The following is a 21095-nucleotide window of genomic DNA, read 5'->3' as shown; positions in this document are numbered from 1 at the left end:
CTTTCTGCTGGACTAATACTAATAGATCAGTGAAAACCTTAAACAATGTGTTAGTAACAAGGGCGTAGGTTTGCATAGGGTCCATAGGGACTAGTCACGACCAAAGTTTGGAAAAGACACAATTGTCCCCACCAATACGAAAAAAATATCTTGCATAATATATTTGGACACGTATTTTTATTATTATCTATACCATGTTCGTCGCCCAGAAGAGAGAAAAAAACATTTCCACGTTTTCCAATGCGCCTTCGAGCCTCGAGACAAGATGCTGTCATTTAATTGGCTGAAGTGGCGAGTCAGAAACACTACGTGATTCTTGACATGCAGAAAGAGATGCAGCAGGTTGAGAAAGCGGGGTCGGCAACCCGCGACTCCGGAGCCGCAAACTCCACTCCTGCTGCTGGGTCTGTGGCAGCTCATGAGACACTGAGGCGTCCGCTAGTAAAAACGGATCCGTCCTCCTCCGTTTGCGGTGCTCTAAAAGTCCGGCGTAGTGTGGACGCTCAGTATAAACGTAGCAAAAGATATGCGTTTAAAATATAAACCTCAAGTGGGGATCGAACCTCCTACCTTGCAGTCCAAGGATGAGCACCCTACCAGAATAGCCACAAATATTGATAGGACTTTGGCTCCGCATAGTTTTGTGTACTCTCATAAGTCAACACATGACAGTATTTTTGTTCTCCTCTTTCTAAGGATTTGATAATTATAACAGGTAAAATAGCAATACAATGTCAATAATTGTCTTTATTCTTGTTATGATTTCATAAATACAACAAACTATATTTTGTGTATATATAATATGACTTTATATACACAACTTTATAAGCTGTGATATCAAATAGCTTTTGGCGGCTCCAGACACATTTTTGGGGTGTAAAAAGGGGGGTCCTACCAATGCTGAGAACAAACCTACGCCCTTGGTTAGTAAGCCTCTATGCAATATCTCTGTTTATATGTTGTCATCAAACTAACAAAAATAAAATGCATTTGTGTTTTAATAGATACACGTCAGTGGCCGATGTCCTCTGGAAATATAAGGTCAATAATTGTTAAAATGGTCTTTTGGACTCTAAAAACAAACAGAGGTTGGGTAATTTAATTTATTTCTTTTTTTTCTCTCCGAGTCAGTGACAGACATCTGTAATGATGGCTTTATTGTGGTGTGTGTGTGTGTGTGTGTGTGTGTGTGTGTGTGTGTGTGTGTTTCAACACACCCTGACAGCCCAGTGTAATTCGCAGGACGCAGATGCTGTGCTGCTTAGAGATGGACTGCTGGTGTCCTTCTGAAATCAGACAAACAAAGATGGCTGCCACACATTTTCTTTTCTCATAAAGAGCTTTCGATACAAGTTCAATAACGTGGTAACATGACTATAATTACATAAAGTATTCTAAAAAATAATAATAAAGGATTTGAGCTTTCATGATGAAGTCATACTCACAAACTTGGGGGGAGGGATTGTGAGGTTGAGGCTGGAGAGACTAACTTCCTGACCACTCTGGGCACAAGCCACTAGCCGCAGAGCTACGTAAAATCCCTGAGAGCGAAAACACATAGAATCACTCATCCAGTCTGTCTCATTCTCTAGTTGTGATAACTAATACTGATGTAGCGCCCCAAAGGCATGCAACTCTTGTCATACATTAACACTAATACTGAGAAACTAGAAAAGGTAAATAAAGGCAATGTTCACATAAATAAATACACATCTATCTTTGCCTAGAGAGGTTACTGTTGGCTGGTTTACCCGTGTTCTTATTTGAACTGCAAGTATGAGAATATTCTTTACAACCGGGGTTAACTTATAACATCAACTTGTAGAGATTTGGTTTCACTTGTCAGTTTTTGTCATGAATACTTTTGCATAATTACATCCATAGTAATTTTCGCTTCTCTCTATAAAGTACATTCAGCACATCGTCAAAGACAGAGCACTGTTCCAATCCCTACCTGTTTGTCCAGATAGCCTTTGCTATCTGGATCGGCCAAATCCCAGATCTGAAACACAAGACACAAACACACAGCATTAATAAAAGACAGAATGAGATTGATTCTTGTGGCCTGGTGTTTATTGATCTATTTTTATATCAAAATGCCTCTTTTCTTTTCCTGTAAAACAGCAGAAAGATTTCTGATGACTTAACTTCAACTCAAGGGCGGTTATATAAATGTGTCCACTGAAATATGATTTGGGGTATTGCGTGGACAGATGAAGCTACAGCTGCTCTACAGCACTGTTTTGGATGTACTGATTGGTACATGATCTGGGGTGCTACCACCCGGTATAACCACATTAATCTTGAGGAGCAGATGAGTTGATGATGTGGCGATCACAAAGACAATGAAATCATCCCCAAATCAGAAAGCTTGAATAAGTGGATGGTTGAGAGCACTATCCAGAGTATTAGAGTGCACACGTTTTCTGACTGCAAGCACAGGATGTGAATTTTTCCCATTGTCCTTTGTCATTAAATTATAGTATAACAAACATTTTAGGGTTTTGGGACTGTTAGTCAGACAAAACAAAACATCTGATGACATCACCCTGTGCCCTAAATTAATATGATGGACATTTCTCACTGTTTTGTTATGTTTTATGAAAATTGAGAACATGCTCTGCAGATTAATCTACAGTGAAAATAATCATTAGTTGCAGACCTACAATGCATGTTTGATCTATTACAGAACGGTTCTGCAAGTATTTCATGGAGGGAGGAAATGCATTTGCTTGTCCAACTGGGATTAAATTGAATTTTGCATTATTTGTTTTAAACATACATCTGTAGATAGGAAAAAATGATCGGAAACCAAAAGAGAAAATGCATTCATTTTGGATGACGACGGGTAAATCGAACCTTTCACCCAAAAGACAAACTGATTTTGCATCGCATCGTTTTTCTGTTAAAAAGTAGTTGCCACAGATAGCAAACCAAAGCCGAGAATTGGTTGCCAATTTAAAAAATGTTTTGCCACAGTCCCTTAGTCACAATCTCACTGTAACTGCATCAACAGTAATCTGTCCATCTTCTCCCCAAGAGCAATCACAACAACAGAAGCAGCTAGCGCTTATAGCTGTTACAAACCAAAGCATGTGAGAGACAAGTTATGAAGATGCAACACAGGTTCATCCACAGGCAGTAAACTACAGTGAAAATGCACAGCTGACACTTCAGTTATCAGGCACACAAGACGGACGATAAAAGAAAACAAAAGATAAAAAAAAAGTGCGGGTGGGGACACAAACACTTAAAGCAGTGGTTCTCAAACTTTTTCTGTTAATAACATAATTTTGTGAATCCATCTGTGCTTTTATAAATAATAGAATAAAGAAATTTACAATCACTTTCAAGTAAACCAGCTTGCTCCATCAGACCACAAATAAATAAATTGCAATCACGTAGAACAATGAAAATCAAGATCTATCTCTGCCAAAAATGACTAATATTTAGTGGTGGAGCATTCACTATTTTTATAATTAAATTGTTTTTCACAAATACACTACATGTATTATAATTATTTTCCCTATCAGCTTATTTTCTCATTGCACAGATCCTGTCTTCCTCTGACTCCAGCCTTGAGCCTGCAGCACTGCTTTTCAGGGCAGCAGGCTTTCATTCAATCCGATTTTTTCTCTCCGGTGTCTATGTCAGCAAAGCAGTTTAAGCAGGCCTTTGCAGTTTAAGTACACAGAGTGGACGTTGTGGTTGATTTTCATGGTCTTCAACAAATCAGATCTTTAGTTTGACAAGCTGGGTGTATTCTTTGATGTGTAGGGCCTGCAAAATGGCGTGGATGTATATGATTGGTCAGTGGCCCAGCGTGACCATTAACATGCGTTGTGATTGGTCAGTAGGGTACGAAGCTACTAGAAACTTCTAGCTTCTACCTAGAACCAAAAAGCTACCTTGCTGGTGGATTAACTGATGACGCCTTTCGCACAGAGGATTATGGGCATGTGGTAAGTGAAATGATGTCGGTGTAACTTTCTTTTTACATCTGCAGTCGTATTTAATCATACACAGCGCTGTTGATGCTGCTGGTCAGCCAGGACTGGGGCCGCGCCTCTCCCCTCCACTGTGCAGCAGCTTCTGGAGATGTGGTTGTGCACTGTGCAAGGTTTTAATTTAGTTAGATTGTTTTGTTATTACTAAATGTGACTGGTTGTTTGGTGGTTATTTGGACAGCATGCAGTGTTGTTGTTGACCTGACGGGTTTGGGCTGGGCAAGTCAGTCAGTCAGCTAGGATGCACAACATCGCGAGCGCTGCGTAATTGAACATTGCTCCATGAGTGGCTGCACCTTTTCCCCCAAGGAGTCCAGACACTGCATCTGCGCTGTTGACGGACGGACGGACATGTGGCGCTTTTAAACAGCTGATAGAGTGATTAGGTTTTTCAGCTGTAGAGATGCATTGAAGGTGCACGGCCCGCCACTGATAATATTTAGTCTGATTGAAGGACGACCCTGCTCACCACTGAGCCACAGTCACCCAGTTCACTTTATTTTTATTTTTTTTTAACTTCTGGACAGTTTAAAACCATGTTGGCAGCAGACTGGCATAACCACAAACCAGAGGTTGACCTTCAGTCCACTATAAACGCAGTGCGCCCAATTAAGATCCATCAGCAGCCAGTACATATAATTAAAACAAACTAACTAATAACTTATTCTACCTACCTTTCCTAATGTAATGTCAGGGAGTCCAGACTTCTTTAAGAACAAGGCAGCTTCCGTTGGTCCCACTCTCCCTGTATTCCCAGGGTCCACCTTGTGTAACACACACACACACACACACACACACACACACACACACACACACATTACAATAGTTGCATCATTCATGCTTCCGTGTCGTGTAATTAGCAATAAAAAGGAACATACCTGTCTGTAATAGTTCTCATAAACAGGATTCCCACTCGACAGCTGTGGCAGAGAGAGGATGTCATTGCACTATAAATCAACCCCCCGTCCACGTCTCTCCATACGCGAGCTTCCTTCTAGGAAAACTTTAGCTCAAAATAACCCGCGTCGGGCGAAGCCTAATAAATGCCCGTTTCACGCTAATGTCGGTTCCTAAGTTCACAGCAAGGGAGCCAGCCGCATTTCCACAGTATTTGACGGTTGCGCAACCACAGGTGACAAGAACCGCTACCGTGGGTGCTCTTCAGCCTTAATGTGTTGGGAGACGTGGGTCTCCGTAGAACATGGTAGACGAGGGTGGCAACGCACCGCAACGGCATTAATCGAGGCTTAGCCCAGGTTAAACCTGCCTTCCAGCCTCACGAGCAGAGTCTATAAGAAGCTCACGAGCGTGTTTATCTCCATCCTCGTTCTGCCTGGCATCACGGCTAGGCTAGCTACGGGTTTGCTAGCTAAAGGGCTGAGCGTTATAATAGTTTGTAGTGCTTTCTTAAATACACACACTCGTGCCAGCCTGTCCATAACTTTAGATACAGGTACCGCGGCTCTTGTTGCGTTTCAAGGTATAATTAAATGGAAATGAGAATGTTGCGTCGGAGGTAAATAGCTAGCGTACACGGCTAGCTTTCCTCCAGCTGAGGCTAACAAGCCCGCTACCTAACGGTACCGTTAGAAGGCCCTGGTCGACCGACTGGTCTTATTTCTAGCGGCTTTTCAAAGCGAGCTCGTGTTTTGTTTAAACTTGTATTAAAATACAATGCCACGTGTAAGACACGCTGTGCCGTGCTATTACAAGAGCTTAGACTCGAGATGAAGTGAGGACTCGTAAATCGCTGTATCTTTACCTGGGTGAGAGATGCGAGAGCTGCCATCTTCCCTGTTGCTGCGGGAACGCGCCCACCCTGCTTTGCTCTCTCTCCAAGGCAACACTCCCCTTAGCGGACAAACCCAGGCTTCACACTCCAATAGGTTTAGAACGGCTCATTTTACATTGCCAGCGTTGTTCTGCAAAATTGTGAATTTCTTCAGTCACAAAATGTGACACTTGTTTTGTCGTCATGGTAAGCTCTTTAATTCGACAGCTATAGTTGTGTGCAAACAACCAAGCAATCGCAGTTTAACCAATCCCACCCTAGGGGGGGAGACAGCGATTGTTATATAGCTTGTTTTTAGAAGAAAAAAAGGCCAAAACTCCTGTATTTGGATGTAGTGAACACCATAAGTAATATACAAGTGAAATATATAGTTTGGTACATGAAAAAATTCAAATGCCACAGATGTGCGCAAATATGCGCCAATACCAATTTTGGAGACCTCGTTCTCTGTACTAAACCCTCTCTAACTTTGTTCTGCTTCACTTTATCAAAGTCAACCTTTGCAGAGAGAATGTTCATATATTGTGCTATGATTTGGGAGAGGTTTAGACCTTACTGCTGCATAATTTCAAAGAAATACTCATCCTGAAAGTGATTTATTTTCTAGGCGGACCTGAAACCGTTTAATTTTGTGTGTCATCTTCATTTACTCTTAACCAGTAATATATAGACTGATATTTACACATCTGAACAAAATCTCACATGTGTACCTTTTATCATAACACCAAAAGTATTCAAATAGCCCTAATGGTTTCAGAGATACTCTTTTTAGTTTGGGTATGCAATTTTCGAGGAAAGGGCATAACAATAGGTTGGTTTTTAAGAGGTTAAATTGGTTTCTATTTAATTGATGTTGTGCTGGGGACCACGTTGCGGTCTGTAGAATCACAAATCCCTGTGGCTGCACCGAAATTATTTTAAATAATGATAATTATAATCATAATAATAATGAATAGGATACATCCAATGAACAATTGTTTTCATAAAGTTGCAAGTGTTGTCAAGAAATGAAGATAATTAGAATTAACAAAAATTATATTAATTTTAAAAGTTTAAAAAAATATATTCCTGGCTTGTAAATTGTAAATATCTCTGATGTTTATGTAAATCTGTAATCTACAACAGTAAATATGGCGCTATTCCACTGCTTCATATCATCGTCTTAAACTAACCACATAGGTGCACCCAACAGTGAAATACGAGGTCTGCATTCACTCAGATAAATCATGATGAAAGACCACATTTTATCACCCACTTTGTAAAGCAAATTCATTTTTACACAAAGCTTTAATAAAAAAATGTCCACAACAATTTGGCAAAACCTTAACTGATGTATTCGAAGTTGTATTATATGTTTTTTATGAATCCAAAAGAAAAGATTGGTAAAATACCACAACACCCCACTGGTGGTTTCATCATTCTAACCCACTGCCATGCTAAAAATAACTATGTAACAATTGCATGCAACCAACAAGCCCTCACAGCTAAGGAATAGCATTTGTAACAGTAAAGTGCCTTTTTTTCACCACGAAGTGTGTATACCACATTTACATTATAATACCAAACTTCCAGTCGTTTCCAGTTCAAACACAATAAAGAGAAGTAAAAGAAGACCACAAAGTACATGCTAAAAGATGATATATATATATAGCCTTTTTTTGGCTTCAAGTACTTATTCAAATTCCCTCTAAACCACTTAAAAAAAATGTAATTTATAGATATCACTCGGAAGCTTCCCCAGTTGATGACTTACATTAAGGTTGTTATTTTTTGTATTCAATGTCTTCAGAAATGTTTTATTTAAATATGCCAAATAGGTATTATCTAGTCAAATATGTGCTAATTTTCATAAATAAGGAAAATAACTAAAGTCTGCCTAAAAAGAATAGTTTTAAAAATAAAATGTTGTATAAATCAGGCTATGAATGATATACAAACAAACCCCTCTTAAAAACCTTTTAGAATATAGTGAGAAATGAAACTGGAGAGTGTGGTGTATAGTGCTGCTGAAGTGGAGATTTCTGGATAATTTAGAGAAACAGCCCTTTGAGATATGTATCAAAAAATACTTTTTGAAGATACCTCAGGCGAATAAAAAAAAATTAAAAAAATCAATAGATATCACCATGACACTTCCTCAGTTGATTACTGACATCAAGAGAAGATTTTTTTGTATTTTTGGTGCTTCCCCATTAGTAAAAAATAATGACACAAAGAAAAAAATACACGATAGTAAGTCAAAATGATAGTCATTTTGAAAATTAGGAGTTATTATCGTAACATTTCCTCCTGTTTTTCTGCATGCTTTTCTTCATTCTTTCACCATGCAATGTTGTGTTTTATCTGATAGAACCACACAGAACCACATCTGCTCATTAAATAAAATGTAAGAATACCACCAGGTTTTGTGCCATGTGTTAGCTAAGCGTTTGATATTTTACCAAGGCTAAAACAAGCAGAATAACTGAAATGATCCGACCTGAACTTTAATATAAAGCGGTGCTAGCTCTCAGACAGCAAAGTCAATAGTTTGCATCACATTTATCAGGTGAACCCAACATGGAGGGGTTTTTGGAGGGGTTTTTGCCTTTATCTCATATCTATGATTTTATATCTCATAATTTAGACTTCGTATTTTGTAATTTATATTTTAAAATTTCATAATTTAGTTTTTTTCCATCTAATAATTATGATTTTTTTTGCCATAATTATGACTTTATATCTCATAATTTTGACATCATGTCGACTAGACTTTTTGATCTATGTTTAAAGTATGACTTGGCAAGGGGTATTGTTATTATCAAGGCTAGGTTCCCATCTCTTTTTTTTTGACTGGCGAAAATGGGCTTCCTCATAGAGCCAGCTCGGCGGGATCACTCGGCACAAGCAGCGGCAGTAATGATATAGCAGCAGTGAGGCGCAGCTCGCTCGAGGTGCTATGACGATCATCACGGCTGTATGGAGGGGCTGTATAGTCGCCTGCTCTGCAGCCCACTGGTGAACGGCGACACGTCAGGCGATGCTTGGCTACTCGTCATCCCATGTTTGCTGCAGCAGGAAGTTAGCGGCTAGATTCTCGTTCTTCTCGCAGGCGAAGTAGGCCTGGATGACCAAGCCTTCAGGGAAGCCCAGTGCTTTTAACTGGAACATAACACACATGTTCAAAACTCTCAAAAGATATCTCTCTCTCTCTCTCTCTCTCTCTCTCTCTCTCTCTCTCTCTCTCTCTCTCTCTCTCTCTCTCTCTCTCTCTCTCTCTCTCTCTCTCTCTCTCTCTCTCTCTCTCTCTCTCTCTCTCTCTCTCTCTCTCTCTCTGCTCGGAGTGAATTTGAGCTCCCTCTGGTAAACAGTTATACAGTGGATATAACTGGTCTGCGTTGCCTTTCGTCAAGGTTAAAAGAATTAATAAAGTTTGCCACCTTAGTTCAGTTCTTAAACGTGCATTCTCTCTACTGACCAGCAAGGGGCGACTCCTTGTTGTAAAGAAGTCTATGAGAAAATAACTCTTCTTCTCTTAATTTTTTTTCCCTCAGTAAACATTGTAAACATGAGTTTATGGTCTCAATCTCTAGTTTCAATTCTTTTTCAATACAGCATAATGTTCAGTAGTAAATTATTGTTGTTGTACACTATAGTGTATGTCTTGAACAGGTCTGTGCTGCACAACACAATTGGTTGATGCCTTTATGAACCTTGTTTTAAACATGCAAACACAACGCAACAAGAAATAGGTATACAGCAGATTTTTTACAAATAAATCCCAGGGCTCAGTTCACTCATTACAGTTATGTGTCGCAAAGCTCCGTGACTGCCCACCATACCCTACAACCAAAATAAAAGGAGGTAACTGACCCTCTCAATAGCCTCCTTCTCCTGTGGGGTGACCTGGATGTAGTTTGTCTGAGGGGTCCGCTCAGCCTCGGCCCCCTCCCCTGCCGTGTCTCCACCTCGTGGGTCATTCAGCATCTGCACAAAACGCTCCTGGTGCTGCGTGATTTGCTGTAAGTCATACATCCAATGTTAATACTACAAATAGCTAATATACAGGTTCTCAGTCCCGACGCTCTAAGAAATAAAAGTTACAAACGGGTTCTTCCTGAACGACTGAGGTCTACCCAGAACCATTTGCTTCCAAAGATCCTTTTTTTAAAGAAAGGTTTTTTTAAGAGTTCTTTGTAAGGGTTCAACAAATAACCATTTTCATAAGAAAACCCCTTTTTGGAAGAGTGAGTTCTTCAAGGATTTTTGAAAGCATGGGTATTAAAAGGGAACGCCCACAATCCAGCCCACACAACATTAGAAACTGTGATTGGGATTGGGAACCCCGTGAGCCAAAAATTAAAATGTCTCTGTTACTACGACATAAATCCATTTAATTTAGGGTTAAGAAACCAACATTACTCTATCAAAGATTAACTTTGTTCAAAGCTTTTTTGTCACAGTTGAGAAGGACATAACTCTAAGAACATGCATGTGGTCTGGGGCAGTGGTTTAACTGATCTGGCTGCAGGACCCACCATCACCCTGAATGACAAGCCGCGACCAAAGCGAGGAACATTTTCAACTTCTCAATTTGATTTAATGAAAATATGGCACCTAGGTTTGAACCTGAGATAGTATCACAGTATGCCAAACAGAAATATTCCCTTTCACACTCAATTAAAAACCCCAAAGTGCTTCTTAAGGATACAAGGTAATACAACACACATAATAATGTTATAACTTCAGCCTTTTTGAACATAACAAAAAAAAGGTTGGGAATGAAGCAAACTATCACAAATAGTCCGATGTGTAAACTCACGCAAGTAAAGTGTGTTGTGAACGCAGCATTGAGGAGTGTGTGAATATTCAATTCAATTCAGTTTATTTTATATAGGCCAAAATCACAAATTAAAATGTGCAATCTGTACAAATAACATCCTGTCCCGGGACCTCACATCAGATCAGGAAAAACTCCCCAAATAAAGATAGTAAAAACCATTTCACAGGGAAAACAGGAAGAACCCTTCAGGAGAGCAACAGAGGAGGATCCCTCTCCCCGGATGGACAGAAGCAATAGATGTCATGTGACCATAATGAACAACGTAACAGAGTTAGAACACATGACATCAATATGACTGAAATTGAATAAATTGCACTCTGCCGCATTAAAAAATCCCTTCAAAATAAAAGCACAGGATTTTTTATTTTTTTTTGCCCATGTAAAATGACCGTCCTGACGGACTGAAAACGTGTCCGCGAAAGACTGAAAACGGGTCCGTGAATGACTAAAAACGGGTCCGCGAATGACTGAAAACGGGTCCGCGAATGACTGAAAACGGGTCCGCGAATGACTGAAAACGGGTCCGCGAATGACTGAAAACGGGTCCGCAAATGACTGAAAACGGGTCCGCGATTTCATGGCTTTCAAGCCGTCGCGCCTTGATTTCGACACCAGTGGTCTAAAGTATTTGCAAAATCAATAATCCGATATGAACGCAAGAGCCGCATGAAACCAGGCAAAGAGCCGGGAGCCGCGGGTTGGCCAGGCCTGCCCTAGAATATAGCATGGTTCTTAGTATTCTGGGTGGATTCTAGATGAAAATCTTGGACTATAGAAGGGTTCTCGGTAGAAGCCCTGGGTGGGTTCTTCTTCGCATGTTTAGAATGTGGAAAGGCTCTGAATAGAACCGTCAGAAAGGGTTCTGGGCAGAACCATTACAGCAGAAGGTTCCACCATTTTGTGAAACCTTTCACAGATGGCTCAAGGTACAACCCTTTCCGTTGGGTTCCAGGTAGAAGCCAAAGGGATCAATTGCAACCTCTATTGCTAAGAGTGTAGCACAAATGATACAGAACAGCTGATTACTATTATAGATCAACGAACTATTCAAACAGTAGACATGGCTAACAGGATAAGATCATTTTGTCAAATGTTTTATATCAGACTTCAGCAGGGGTGGAACAAGTATTCCGGTCCTTTGCTGAAGTAAAAGTATGAATACCACACAGTACAAGAATTATTAAATTAAATTATGTGGAAAAATGTTCCCTGTCAGTGTTTTCTAACTATATATGTTTCTGGATTAATATTACTGCTGCATTATTGTGCATGTTGCATTTTAACTCCTTTATATCCTGTTGGCTGGTTGTCATCATATTTTCCTGGGAGAACCACTTGTCTCTACAAAGAAAAACAGCCTGTTTTTTGTCCTGATGCAAGAGTCTTTTTAAATACTTTATTTAGCTGAAGAAGTAGGAGGACTTTCTCAACAAACAAGGGCCTCAAATTTGTCCTCTAGTGAAAAATAGTCATTTAAATAAAATAGATAGCGGCGAGTATGCCGGTGTGGTACCTGCAGCAGCTGCGGGTTGTCTCTGCCGAGCTGCTGCAGAAGGGCCGGTAGGAGGGCCGGGTTCTGCTGGATGATCTGTCTCATCTGCTGGAACTGAGGCTGGTTCCTCAGAAACTCCAGAGGGTTCCCTGTGGAGACAAAGCCGCCGCCACCACCGCCAGAAGGAGGCTGGCTGCCGGACACTGGCACTGCTGGAGAGGGGGCGCACTGGTTACTGCCGGTGTCGTTTAGTGTGACAGAGAGCATTTGTCTGGGAGACCGATTGCAAATACAAAATAGCCAGATGGGAAAGTCTGTCACTGAATAGCTCAGTGCATTAAGTAAAAACCCACTGTTGCCATGAAGCAGTCCTGCGCACTGATCTGCAACATCGCCCACAATTGGGAATGATCCAACTGCAGCCATCTCTTGTGGGGACCCGAGTTCTGAGAGCCAATAGGGAGAGCCCATCGTCCCCAGGAGGGACGTATAGCAGCCCTTTTTAATTGTTTGGCTGTTCACACATTGTTTATTAAATGTGGCCAATATCACATTCCAGCATGAACTGATCAGTTTTTTCTTTTACTAACTATGAAAAAAGTTAGCCGGACCATAACGCCAACCATCTACTCCCTTCTAGCATGTTATCTTTCTAACGTTGGCGACAATGCGTCCACTACTGTTTAAACTTTTTATAACTATTAGGTTATTCCAATTACAGCATGCATTGTCCAACCGATGTTACTGTACTTTTGCCCCTTAATGAAAAACAAAATGACAGTGACGACTGCAAAGACACTTGAGAGCCCTGAGGTAGTAAACAGGCCTAATCCCTAACCCCAGGCCCCGGATTGAGATTATTTTGTCAGACCACAAGGAATGTCTGTCCATCTACCTCCAAGTGACAGTGAAAGGACTGTTTACTGTGTGAATGTACTTGCAGCAGCCTGAGATTCATTGTAGACCAGTGAGCAGAGTCCACCCCGACAGTTCCTGGACCATGTGCGAGTACTAGATCCAGAGTAGGGGTCCATGTGGCCGAGTATGGATGGGTATCGCTTTAATCAATACTACTACTCCTACCAATACTCTTATCTAGGGCTGCAACAACGAATCAATAAAATTCGATTATTAAAAGAGTTGGCAACGAATTTCATTATCGATTCGTTATGTCGCGCGACTATTACCCCACTTAATAAATCGAGGAGATGATTGAGTATAATTTTTTTTTTATCCTTCCCACTGCGTGGTCGAATTGCTTGCTACAATAACTTAGCAGCTAGGCTAACCATTGTCGTTAGCTTGCTAACTAGTCATTCATTCCCTGTGTTTGAGCCAGGCTGTTGGGTTAGATAACGACTTATTGAAACCACGTTTCTTCGTTTAAAAACACTGCGGGGGCAATGTGTAAATAAAGCCTCTGAGGTACGGTGCAGAACGCCTAACTGCGTTCAACAAGTCCAGTATTATGTGGCTTTATAACATGCAGAGTAATTGTTGCTTGGATCTACAGAATGTAAGTATTTAGTTAACCCCTTCAATTTATGCTGATTTGTTTTGTATGATATATGGTTAAACTGGAATTCTCATCTCTCGTTCTCTGAGTTCTCAGTGTGTGTGTCTGTGAGTGTAATGTAGAGAACAAGTTCTGATGTTCAAACAAATCCTGTTAAGTTTTCTGATTTGTATTTTTCTTTATTTTTTATAAATTATTAATATTGTTGGGTAAAGTTAAGTTAATCGTCCATACATAGCATCAATAGAGGTGATAATGGTGTGCTCTTACTGTTTGAGGTTGCTGGGGGCTGTTGGGGTTCTTGCGTAGCCTGGGGGTTGGACGGAGCACTGGGTCCAACTGGCTCCTGGTGTGGTGGATCACTGGCCTCTGCTGGAATACCCTGCAGTTCATAAACATTCACTTCACACCTCTGGAATACAGCAGGAATGGACCCCAACCCGGGCTGGTTAAACCCTCACTGTGAGTAGATACTCCACTGCTCGGTCGGGGTTGTTGTAACTGGCTCTTAGCGCGGCGACAACCTGCTCCCGCTCGTAACCCATGGACATGATCTCCGACACCAGGTTCTCGTAGGCTGGACCCGTCACTGTGGAGACCACAGGGGAGGGAGGGGCAGGGGCAAATGAGGTACAATCAGTGAGAAACGTGTCCTATATTATGGGAAATGTCCCATAAGGCTATGAAAACAGTGAGATCATTTGAGCCCTGTTAACATTTTGGTAAATTTGTCGCACGAAAGCTCACGCTGCATTAGCTGCTAGTACTTCCCATAACAACCCGAGTTATTGTGACACTAAATATGACATCTGATATGAACGACGTAAACATACGCCAGGTTATTCTTTAAAACCAGGTAACGCAGGTTAAAGAATACTTCTACATGCCCTGTAGTGACCTAGTTACTGTAAGTCCCCATATACATGCAACAGATCCACAATCAGGGTCACCTCTGCCCTTTACCAGAAACCACGGCCTACGGATTGTAACGGCTTTTAACGGCATTAGTGATAGAAGACTATGGCGTGAAAGAGCTCGGCTTATTTTTTTACTGCGCAAATATATCTGAATTTCACGATCAGTCAAAGATCTCTTGTCGGATCATGAATGGAATCGCTTTTAACGCACGGACGTCATTATCTTTCCTTTCATCCAGCTGCTCTGCTGCCAGTGATACTTTCCCTCTCTGCTCACATGTAAAAATATAAAAAATTTAAATAATTTTGTAAAGCGGTCACATACTGTATTAACATTGTCCAACAAAAACCTAGATGGAGAACTCCTGTTTCATTAATGCTCTACCCCCTCTAAAAAAAAAAAAAAACTGCCGGACATCTCCCTTGTCCATTGGTGACATTTAAGACTCCTTTCCGACTGTGTGCTTTGTCCTTCCACGTGGTCGGACAACATGTCCTACTGGCAAGTTCTTTTACACTTTATAAACCAAACAATATTCTGTTAAGACAGAAGAGCATAAAATCACAGAGGCGTTACCCAGTATAGACGCTGCTTCTTCAAGGAGACCCAGTTCATCGACGAGGCTTTGAGAGAAATAAGACACATACGGTTACAGTGAGCATTCTTTTTTTTGTCGACAAGAAGTCGATTGTAAAAAAATTCGACAGCAAGTTTTGTTTTTGCAGGTATTTCGTGCTAAACCAAAGTATTTCTCAAATAATGATAATTAAAGAAATATCCGTTGAAGACACACACACACACACACCAATCTCTCTCTGTAGAAAGCTGCATTTAAGTCCAGCTAACCGGACTACCAGATAACATAGTGTACGTAAACATAGGTTTCCTCTCAACCTGGCAGCAGTGGAAAGGACTTCGGAAGTGGCGCATGGTTCGTTCTCGGGGTCATTCTTCGGCTTTTTTTCTGGCTGGGTAGTAAGGGCGGGCGGGTCCGCAACGGCCGAGGCCGGGGACGTCTGGGCAGCCTTGGGAGCTTGGGCTGGGGCAGAGGCCGAGGTGGCAGCTGAAGTCGAGGCCGAGGCCGGGGCCAAGTCCGGGTCCGGAGCTGCTGTTGCTTTGACAGTAGCCGTGGGGATGTTGTCTGGGACTGAGGGCGGAGGCTCGGAGCAAGGTACTGACTGTGGGGCGGGCGTGGGTACAGACACCGCACGTGACGCCATGGAGGGCCCTTGTGTTGACGGTGGTGCTGGAGCTGCTGCAGCCGGCTGTGGCGTTGGCTGTGGGGCTGCTTGAGGAGAAGGGGCTGGTTTAGGCTGCGAAGACATTTGAGAACTGATCACTGTAGTGCTGACACGACAAGACCAATGGTGGAAGCACGGCATTGTTTATTTCACTCAACTTGACCGGGCTGTTAAGTTTGAAAAATCCCAAGTAATATTTCCAATGCAATGGTTGTTAATGCAGCAGCTGACAAGGAACTGTAACAAGAAATAAACTGGGACACTTTAGAATGTTTATGTTCACAGCTTTGAAACACGTTGTGGCCTGTCGGTACAGCCGGAATTCAATCCCCATCCATACGTTTTACAAGTACTACCAACAGTACCTGTGCTGTGACATTACACATCACTGTGTTTCTCTTTTCAAACACAAACAATAAGATAATAAATTAATATAGTTGAGAGTTGAGTGACACTAACCTTGGTAACCATGACCACCATAAAGTTTTTCTCATCGATTTTGTACTCTTTTAGCAGGGTGTTGTCGTTCAGGATTTTGCCTTTGGCATTAGAGGAGAAATCAGAAATGAGAAAAGATTCATGACACAATTTTTTATTAGGACAATAGTCCTCTATATGGGAAAACGTACGTAAATATACGTATGAGGGGCGTATTGTAAGGTAAAAAAGACAAAACATTTTGTGTGAGGTGATTATCCCCTTATGAAAACAGTTGTGAATATTATAGTCCATTTCTAAAAATAAATCCTCCATCCTACAAACTGGAACATAATGTGCTGCAATGACTTGAATGGTATTTTTTTTTAAACAATGTATTTATTGATTTTCAGTCTGCAAGTCACATCAAATTGAATATCAACAAAACAATACACAGCAAACATTTTCACCCTGTTCCCCCTCCCATAATAATAAAGTAACTAAATAATAGTTAAATTAAATTAAAAACAGATAATAAAAAGAAACATAAAAATATACTTTACAAACTGAATAATGGGTGTTTTTTGTTGTTGTTTTTCCTACTAGTCAATGTACATAATCAGACAGTTGTCCTGCTCCCCCTGAGCCTGTTCTTGCTGAAGCAAGTCACCAACATTAGTATTATGCCTTAAGAAATACCTAAAAGGTCCCCAGATATTATCAAAAACATTTTGTTTACGTCTAACAATATACATCATCTTTTCCATTGACATGTTTGAGGCCATTTCTTTAACCCACATACCAATTCTTGGGCCATCAACACTTCTCCAATTAAGGGCAATTATACGTTTAGCTTGTAATATACACATATCTATGAATCTGAACTCTTTGCTTTGTAGAAGTGGCATGATAGGATATACACGAAGAATAAAAAGCTTGGGAGTCAATGGTAATTTCTTTGATAAAATTTGATCAATCATATTAACAACATCTTCAAAGGTTTTCACTTTCCCACATTCCCATATACAGTGAAACAGTGTCCCCCTTGCCTCATCACACTTAATACAGGTATAAGGAATATTATCATTAAACTTATGCAATTTCACAGGAGTTATATATGTACGCATCAGCCATTTATACTGTAGAAGTTTTAGGTTGCTGCTGACTGTCTGCCTCTGTGCACTTGAATGGTATTTACTATAATGCACATCGTGACAACAAATGTGACACAAACTCCTGTCCAAAGAAGGTTGGGTGTTATGGGGAACATCACCAACAACTGTGGACTATTAATAACCCAATACTGCAGTGAGTATTCTCAACAATAATATTTTTTTTAAAAGCATTTGGTAATCCAGTCCATCATTTAATTTTGAAGTGCTTTGAAAGTTAAAAGTAAACGAGTAAAAAGTTTAAGGTAATGTGTGTTGAGCTGTCCCCATATATCATTTTAACAAATACTATGCAATAGAACAAACGAGGCATTTTGTGGGGCCTCGATGTAACAGAATATGATAATACTGTACTAATAATAAGTCTGTATCTCTTTCAAAGTCATCCTACGGCTCACCTGCATAGATTAGTTTTTGTCCTGCAGCAGGAAATTCATCTTTTCCTCTGTCCTTCTCTATTTTCTCCTTCAGGGCTTCCACCTGACAAACATTGATATTACATTAAACATTGATATTACCATATATTGATATTGGCAAAAAGTTGAGATTCTGTTCTTTTCTAACATCAGATTTTTTGTGAATCCATTTGTGTCCATTCAGTGCCCGACGCAAATAGACTAACCTTATATTTTCATTTTGTATACATTCTCTTTTGTGTGCAAGTTGTTTTATTTTTTGTTTTACAATTTTATTTTTTCCAAAATCTGAGGTCCAATGTTTTAAGACTAGAGTTAAAATATTACACATTGAGGATTCTATAACGTGTCCAGCTAAGATCCTATATGCCTGTACCTGTTTGGGGTTATTATGAGTCAAGTGATACCACTTCCCATGGTGCATTATTAGATCGATACGCCTAATATTAAGGACTGTATGGTATTTACTTTGTGATAAGAAAAATCCTAAAAAGTCTTAGCTCTTTACTAACTAGCATTAATATAGTTAAAAATATTGCATAGTCATTCAAGGTGAGACTGAAAGAAGTCAAACATTGTCATGCTCAAAGAAAGTACAAAGGACATTTCCGGTCGATGTTTTCAATATAAACCCGCATTGTAAAATGTAAAACCAATAAGAAGAGCTAGGCAACCAGTGGAATACAGACTATATATTTCATGTCTCTTATGTAAAATTAAAGCATAGGTTTGGTTACAATTTTCTTTCTAGAGAGTGTATGGCGTGCTTTGGTATACGTGTCATTACATGACAGGTGTTACGCTTTTACTTTGAAGGGACACTTGCTCCAGTCCGCTCCTACTACCTCCGACTACGCTCCCCACATGAATTCAGTGAGACCCTGCAGAATTTCTTACGTCTCAGACCGCCACACATATTTGTGTCACATATACATCACGCTATTTTAATTAGCTGAATAAGTCGCCTCTCTCTTTTAAAGAGTATGCTACGGTCTCTGTGCCCGCCTCCCCCAGCCTCACCGTGTTTACTTCATTCCCGTTAACTTCTACCGTTACTCACCGTCAGTTCTGGGTCTATCTCTACTTTGAATGTCTGCTGTTGGAGGGTCTTCAGCGTTATCGTCAGCATCTTTCGACGCAGTGTCAGAGGCAGCTGGGGGCAGAAACGAGAGGACTGACGGCAATTTGTCGCATGTATCCGCTCTTTTTTTTCGCACAGGACTGACTCAAATGAACGTGTGACTCAGCTGTCTCTGAGCCGCGGAACAGAGCGTAGAGGGGCGCCATCTACTGCCGGAAGCGAGGCACGCCACGCTGCCGCCTTCATGCGGAAATACCCCAACGCGGAGAAATCTTAGCAAATAAAACAGTGTCTTTTCTGTCCGTTTGTATCTCTTCGTGTCTCGGTTTATCTTACCCCATTTGCTTTCAACGTCTTTCAAAAAGAGGTACCAGGTTTTCAAGGATATTCTGACTTTTGGTCCCTTGTATGTTTTTTATTTTTTATTGAGCAAATGAAATGACCCCCATCTAAAACAAAACACAGAATGCCCATGCCGTATGCCCACAGACCAGCTCCCCTCCTCTCCATATTATTATTAGCTTTATTTTCATTGGTTGCTGGATTACATTTCATCCAGATACAACAGATACGTTTTTCTGATTGGCTATTCGTGTAGCCCATTTATTTTTTTTGATTGGCTGATGAGTGGCACCTCGCGGCAAGACCTCCAGGGAATTCGGGGGAGACGTGCTTGATTCCTCCATGGTGAGTGCAGCGCGACCAGGTCATGTTTGCGCGCTGCAGCACATTAAATAGCCTAGAGTTTTTTTTCAGCGTGAGAATACGATGTGTGGCGGGAGGGCGTGACTTAAGACCGAAATGCGTGACAGTCACGCTCAATGCGTGACACTTGAGAGCCCTGTCAATAGCATATTTTTTTATCGGATTTATATTTTTACAGAAGTACCGATTACTGACAGATAGCGTCAAATCCAGTTATCCGACTTATTTTACATATCTTAACACTGAAATATCAGTGAACAGGGGTGCTGATAAAAATAAATAAACTGGGCCTTTCAAGGGCTACCCACCTTGGATTATGGCATCATCCTAGACATGTGCTAAACGGCAAAATCCTGCATTTAACTCGTTTATCCCCCCCGCCATTTTTCAAAAGAATTCCGAATGGTTTGCATACCCATACTAAATACACACAAGGGCTATTTGAATACTTTCAAAAGGTTTAATATACAGGAAACACTTTTGAGACCAGTTAAGAGGCCCATATAGCAGTATATGTGTTACTGGTTTATTGGTTGCTGATAGAACACAGAAAAGAAAAAACGTCAAAAAAAAAGAAGCTTCCAGGATGTATTTCCTCTTTTTAATTATGCATATCATCTCTTTTTTCTGCTATAAAATAACACTGTGTTAACAGTATCTCTGCAAAGTTTGACTTTGATTACCTAAAGTTAAATATGTCTAGTAATTACTTTAGTGCAGATTTCATGAACTGTAGGTTTAGGTCCGCTGAAAGCAAAAAAATCCTAACTTTCCTCCTGTTATCTGGATCGTGGTCGTGGACCATGCCTACTACTTATTATATGAATAATTTCTGTCATATTCATTGAATGTGCTGTAACTCCGTTACGTTATTCATTCTGGTCACATGACATCTATTGCCTCTGTCCATCCGGGGAGAGGGATCCTCCTCTGTTGCTCTCTTTGTGATGTTGGGCTATGCAAAATAAACTGAATTGAATTGAATATTTTGCTTAGGCTTTGTCTGTCAGTGTTTTTTGGCAATTGGTGGATTCTGTAGGTCCAGGTTGCTATGTCACATCATTGTGTGTTTGGTATCGATTCATGGGAGTACGAGGACTTGGAGAGTGAGGAAGAGCTCCTGATGGAGAATTCTGCCCCCATTTTGGGGGCACCTGGGGTTAGGCACCGGAGAAAATACACCACCCAAGACTGAAGCATTCAAGCGCTTCTTTGTGCGTCTGCATCAGGAATGAAGGAATTCATACAAAGGGAACCATTTTCTCATCTAAGGCGTGACTCATTTGTTGGTTTCACATTAAACTTGTGCTTTGTTCTCGCTCCACAGACATGATGCTTCACTGTATCTCGTTAAAAGGTAAAAATGTAACCTCAATACTTTTATTGAGTACTGATCAAAATATATTTGCACCATAAATGATGAAAAAGTGTCAAGTATTAGAAAGTTGACATCAAATGCTTGGGCTGATTCAAAGGATTACGTGATTATCGTTGGATCAGACATTTCCCCGATCTC

The 21095-nt window shown here is 40.7% G+C and overlaps 2 protein-coding genes across 2 annotated transcripts in view; both read right to left on the bottom strand.

Annotated features, from left to right (window-relative positions):
• The window catches only part of eps15l1a (epidermal growth factor receptor pathway substrate 15-like 1a), a gene marked incomplete at both ends in the record, with an annotated part of 51034 nt that extends 45238 nt beyond the window's left edge, over positions 1–5796 (bottom strand). The window contains 6 exons of the mRNA XM_079220998.1: positions 1218–1286; positions 1446–1541; positions 1955–2002; positions 4682–4771; positions 4886–4927; positions 5770–5796. Coding sequence (XP_079077124.1) covers positions 1218–1286; positions 1446–1541; positions 1955–2002; positions 4682–4771; positions 4886–4927; positions 5770–5796 — 372 coding nt within the window. The remainder of the gene's footprint in view (positions 1–1217; positions 1287–1445; positions 1542–1954; positions 2003–4681; positions 4772–4885; positions 4928–5769) is intronic.
• A 1271-nt stretch (positions 5797–7067) lies between these two features.
• rad23ab (RAD23 homolog A, nucleotide excision repair protein b) lies at positions 7068–18922 on the bottom strand (the record flags this gene model as incomplete). Its single annotated transcript, XM_079221478.1, has 10 exons — positions 7068–8940; positions 9652–9798; positions 12135–12325; positions 13900–14011; positions 14091–14218; positions 15124–15170; positions 15442–15860; positions 16248–16327; positions 17776–17857; positions 18854–18922. The coding sequence occupies 10 exons, from the start codon at positions 18920–18922 to the stop codon at positions 8827–8829; spliced, it is 1389 nt and encodes a 462-aa protein (XP_079077604.1). The 3' UTR covers positions 7068–8826.
• Between the last annotated feature and the right edge of the window lie 2173 nt (positions 18923–21095).

Source organism: Taurulus bubalis (genome assembly GCF_910589615.1).
Source record: "Taurulus bubalis genome assembly, chromosome: 7".
Taxonomy (NCBI): Eukaryota; Metazoa; Chordata; class Actinopteri; order Perciformes; family Cottidae; genus Taurulus; species Taurulus bubalis.
The sequence above is the reverse complement of the archived record's forward strand: the minus strand, read 5'-3'. Positions and strand labels throughout refer to the sequence as shown.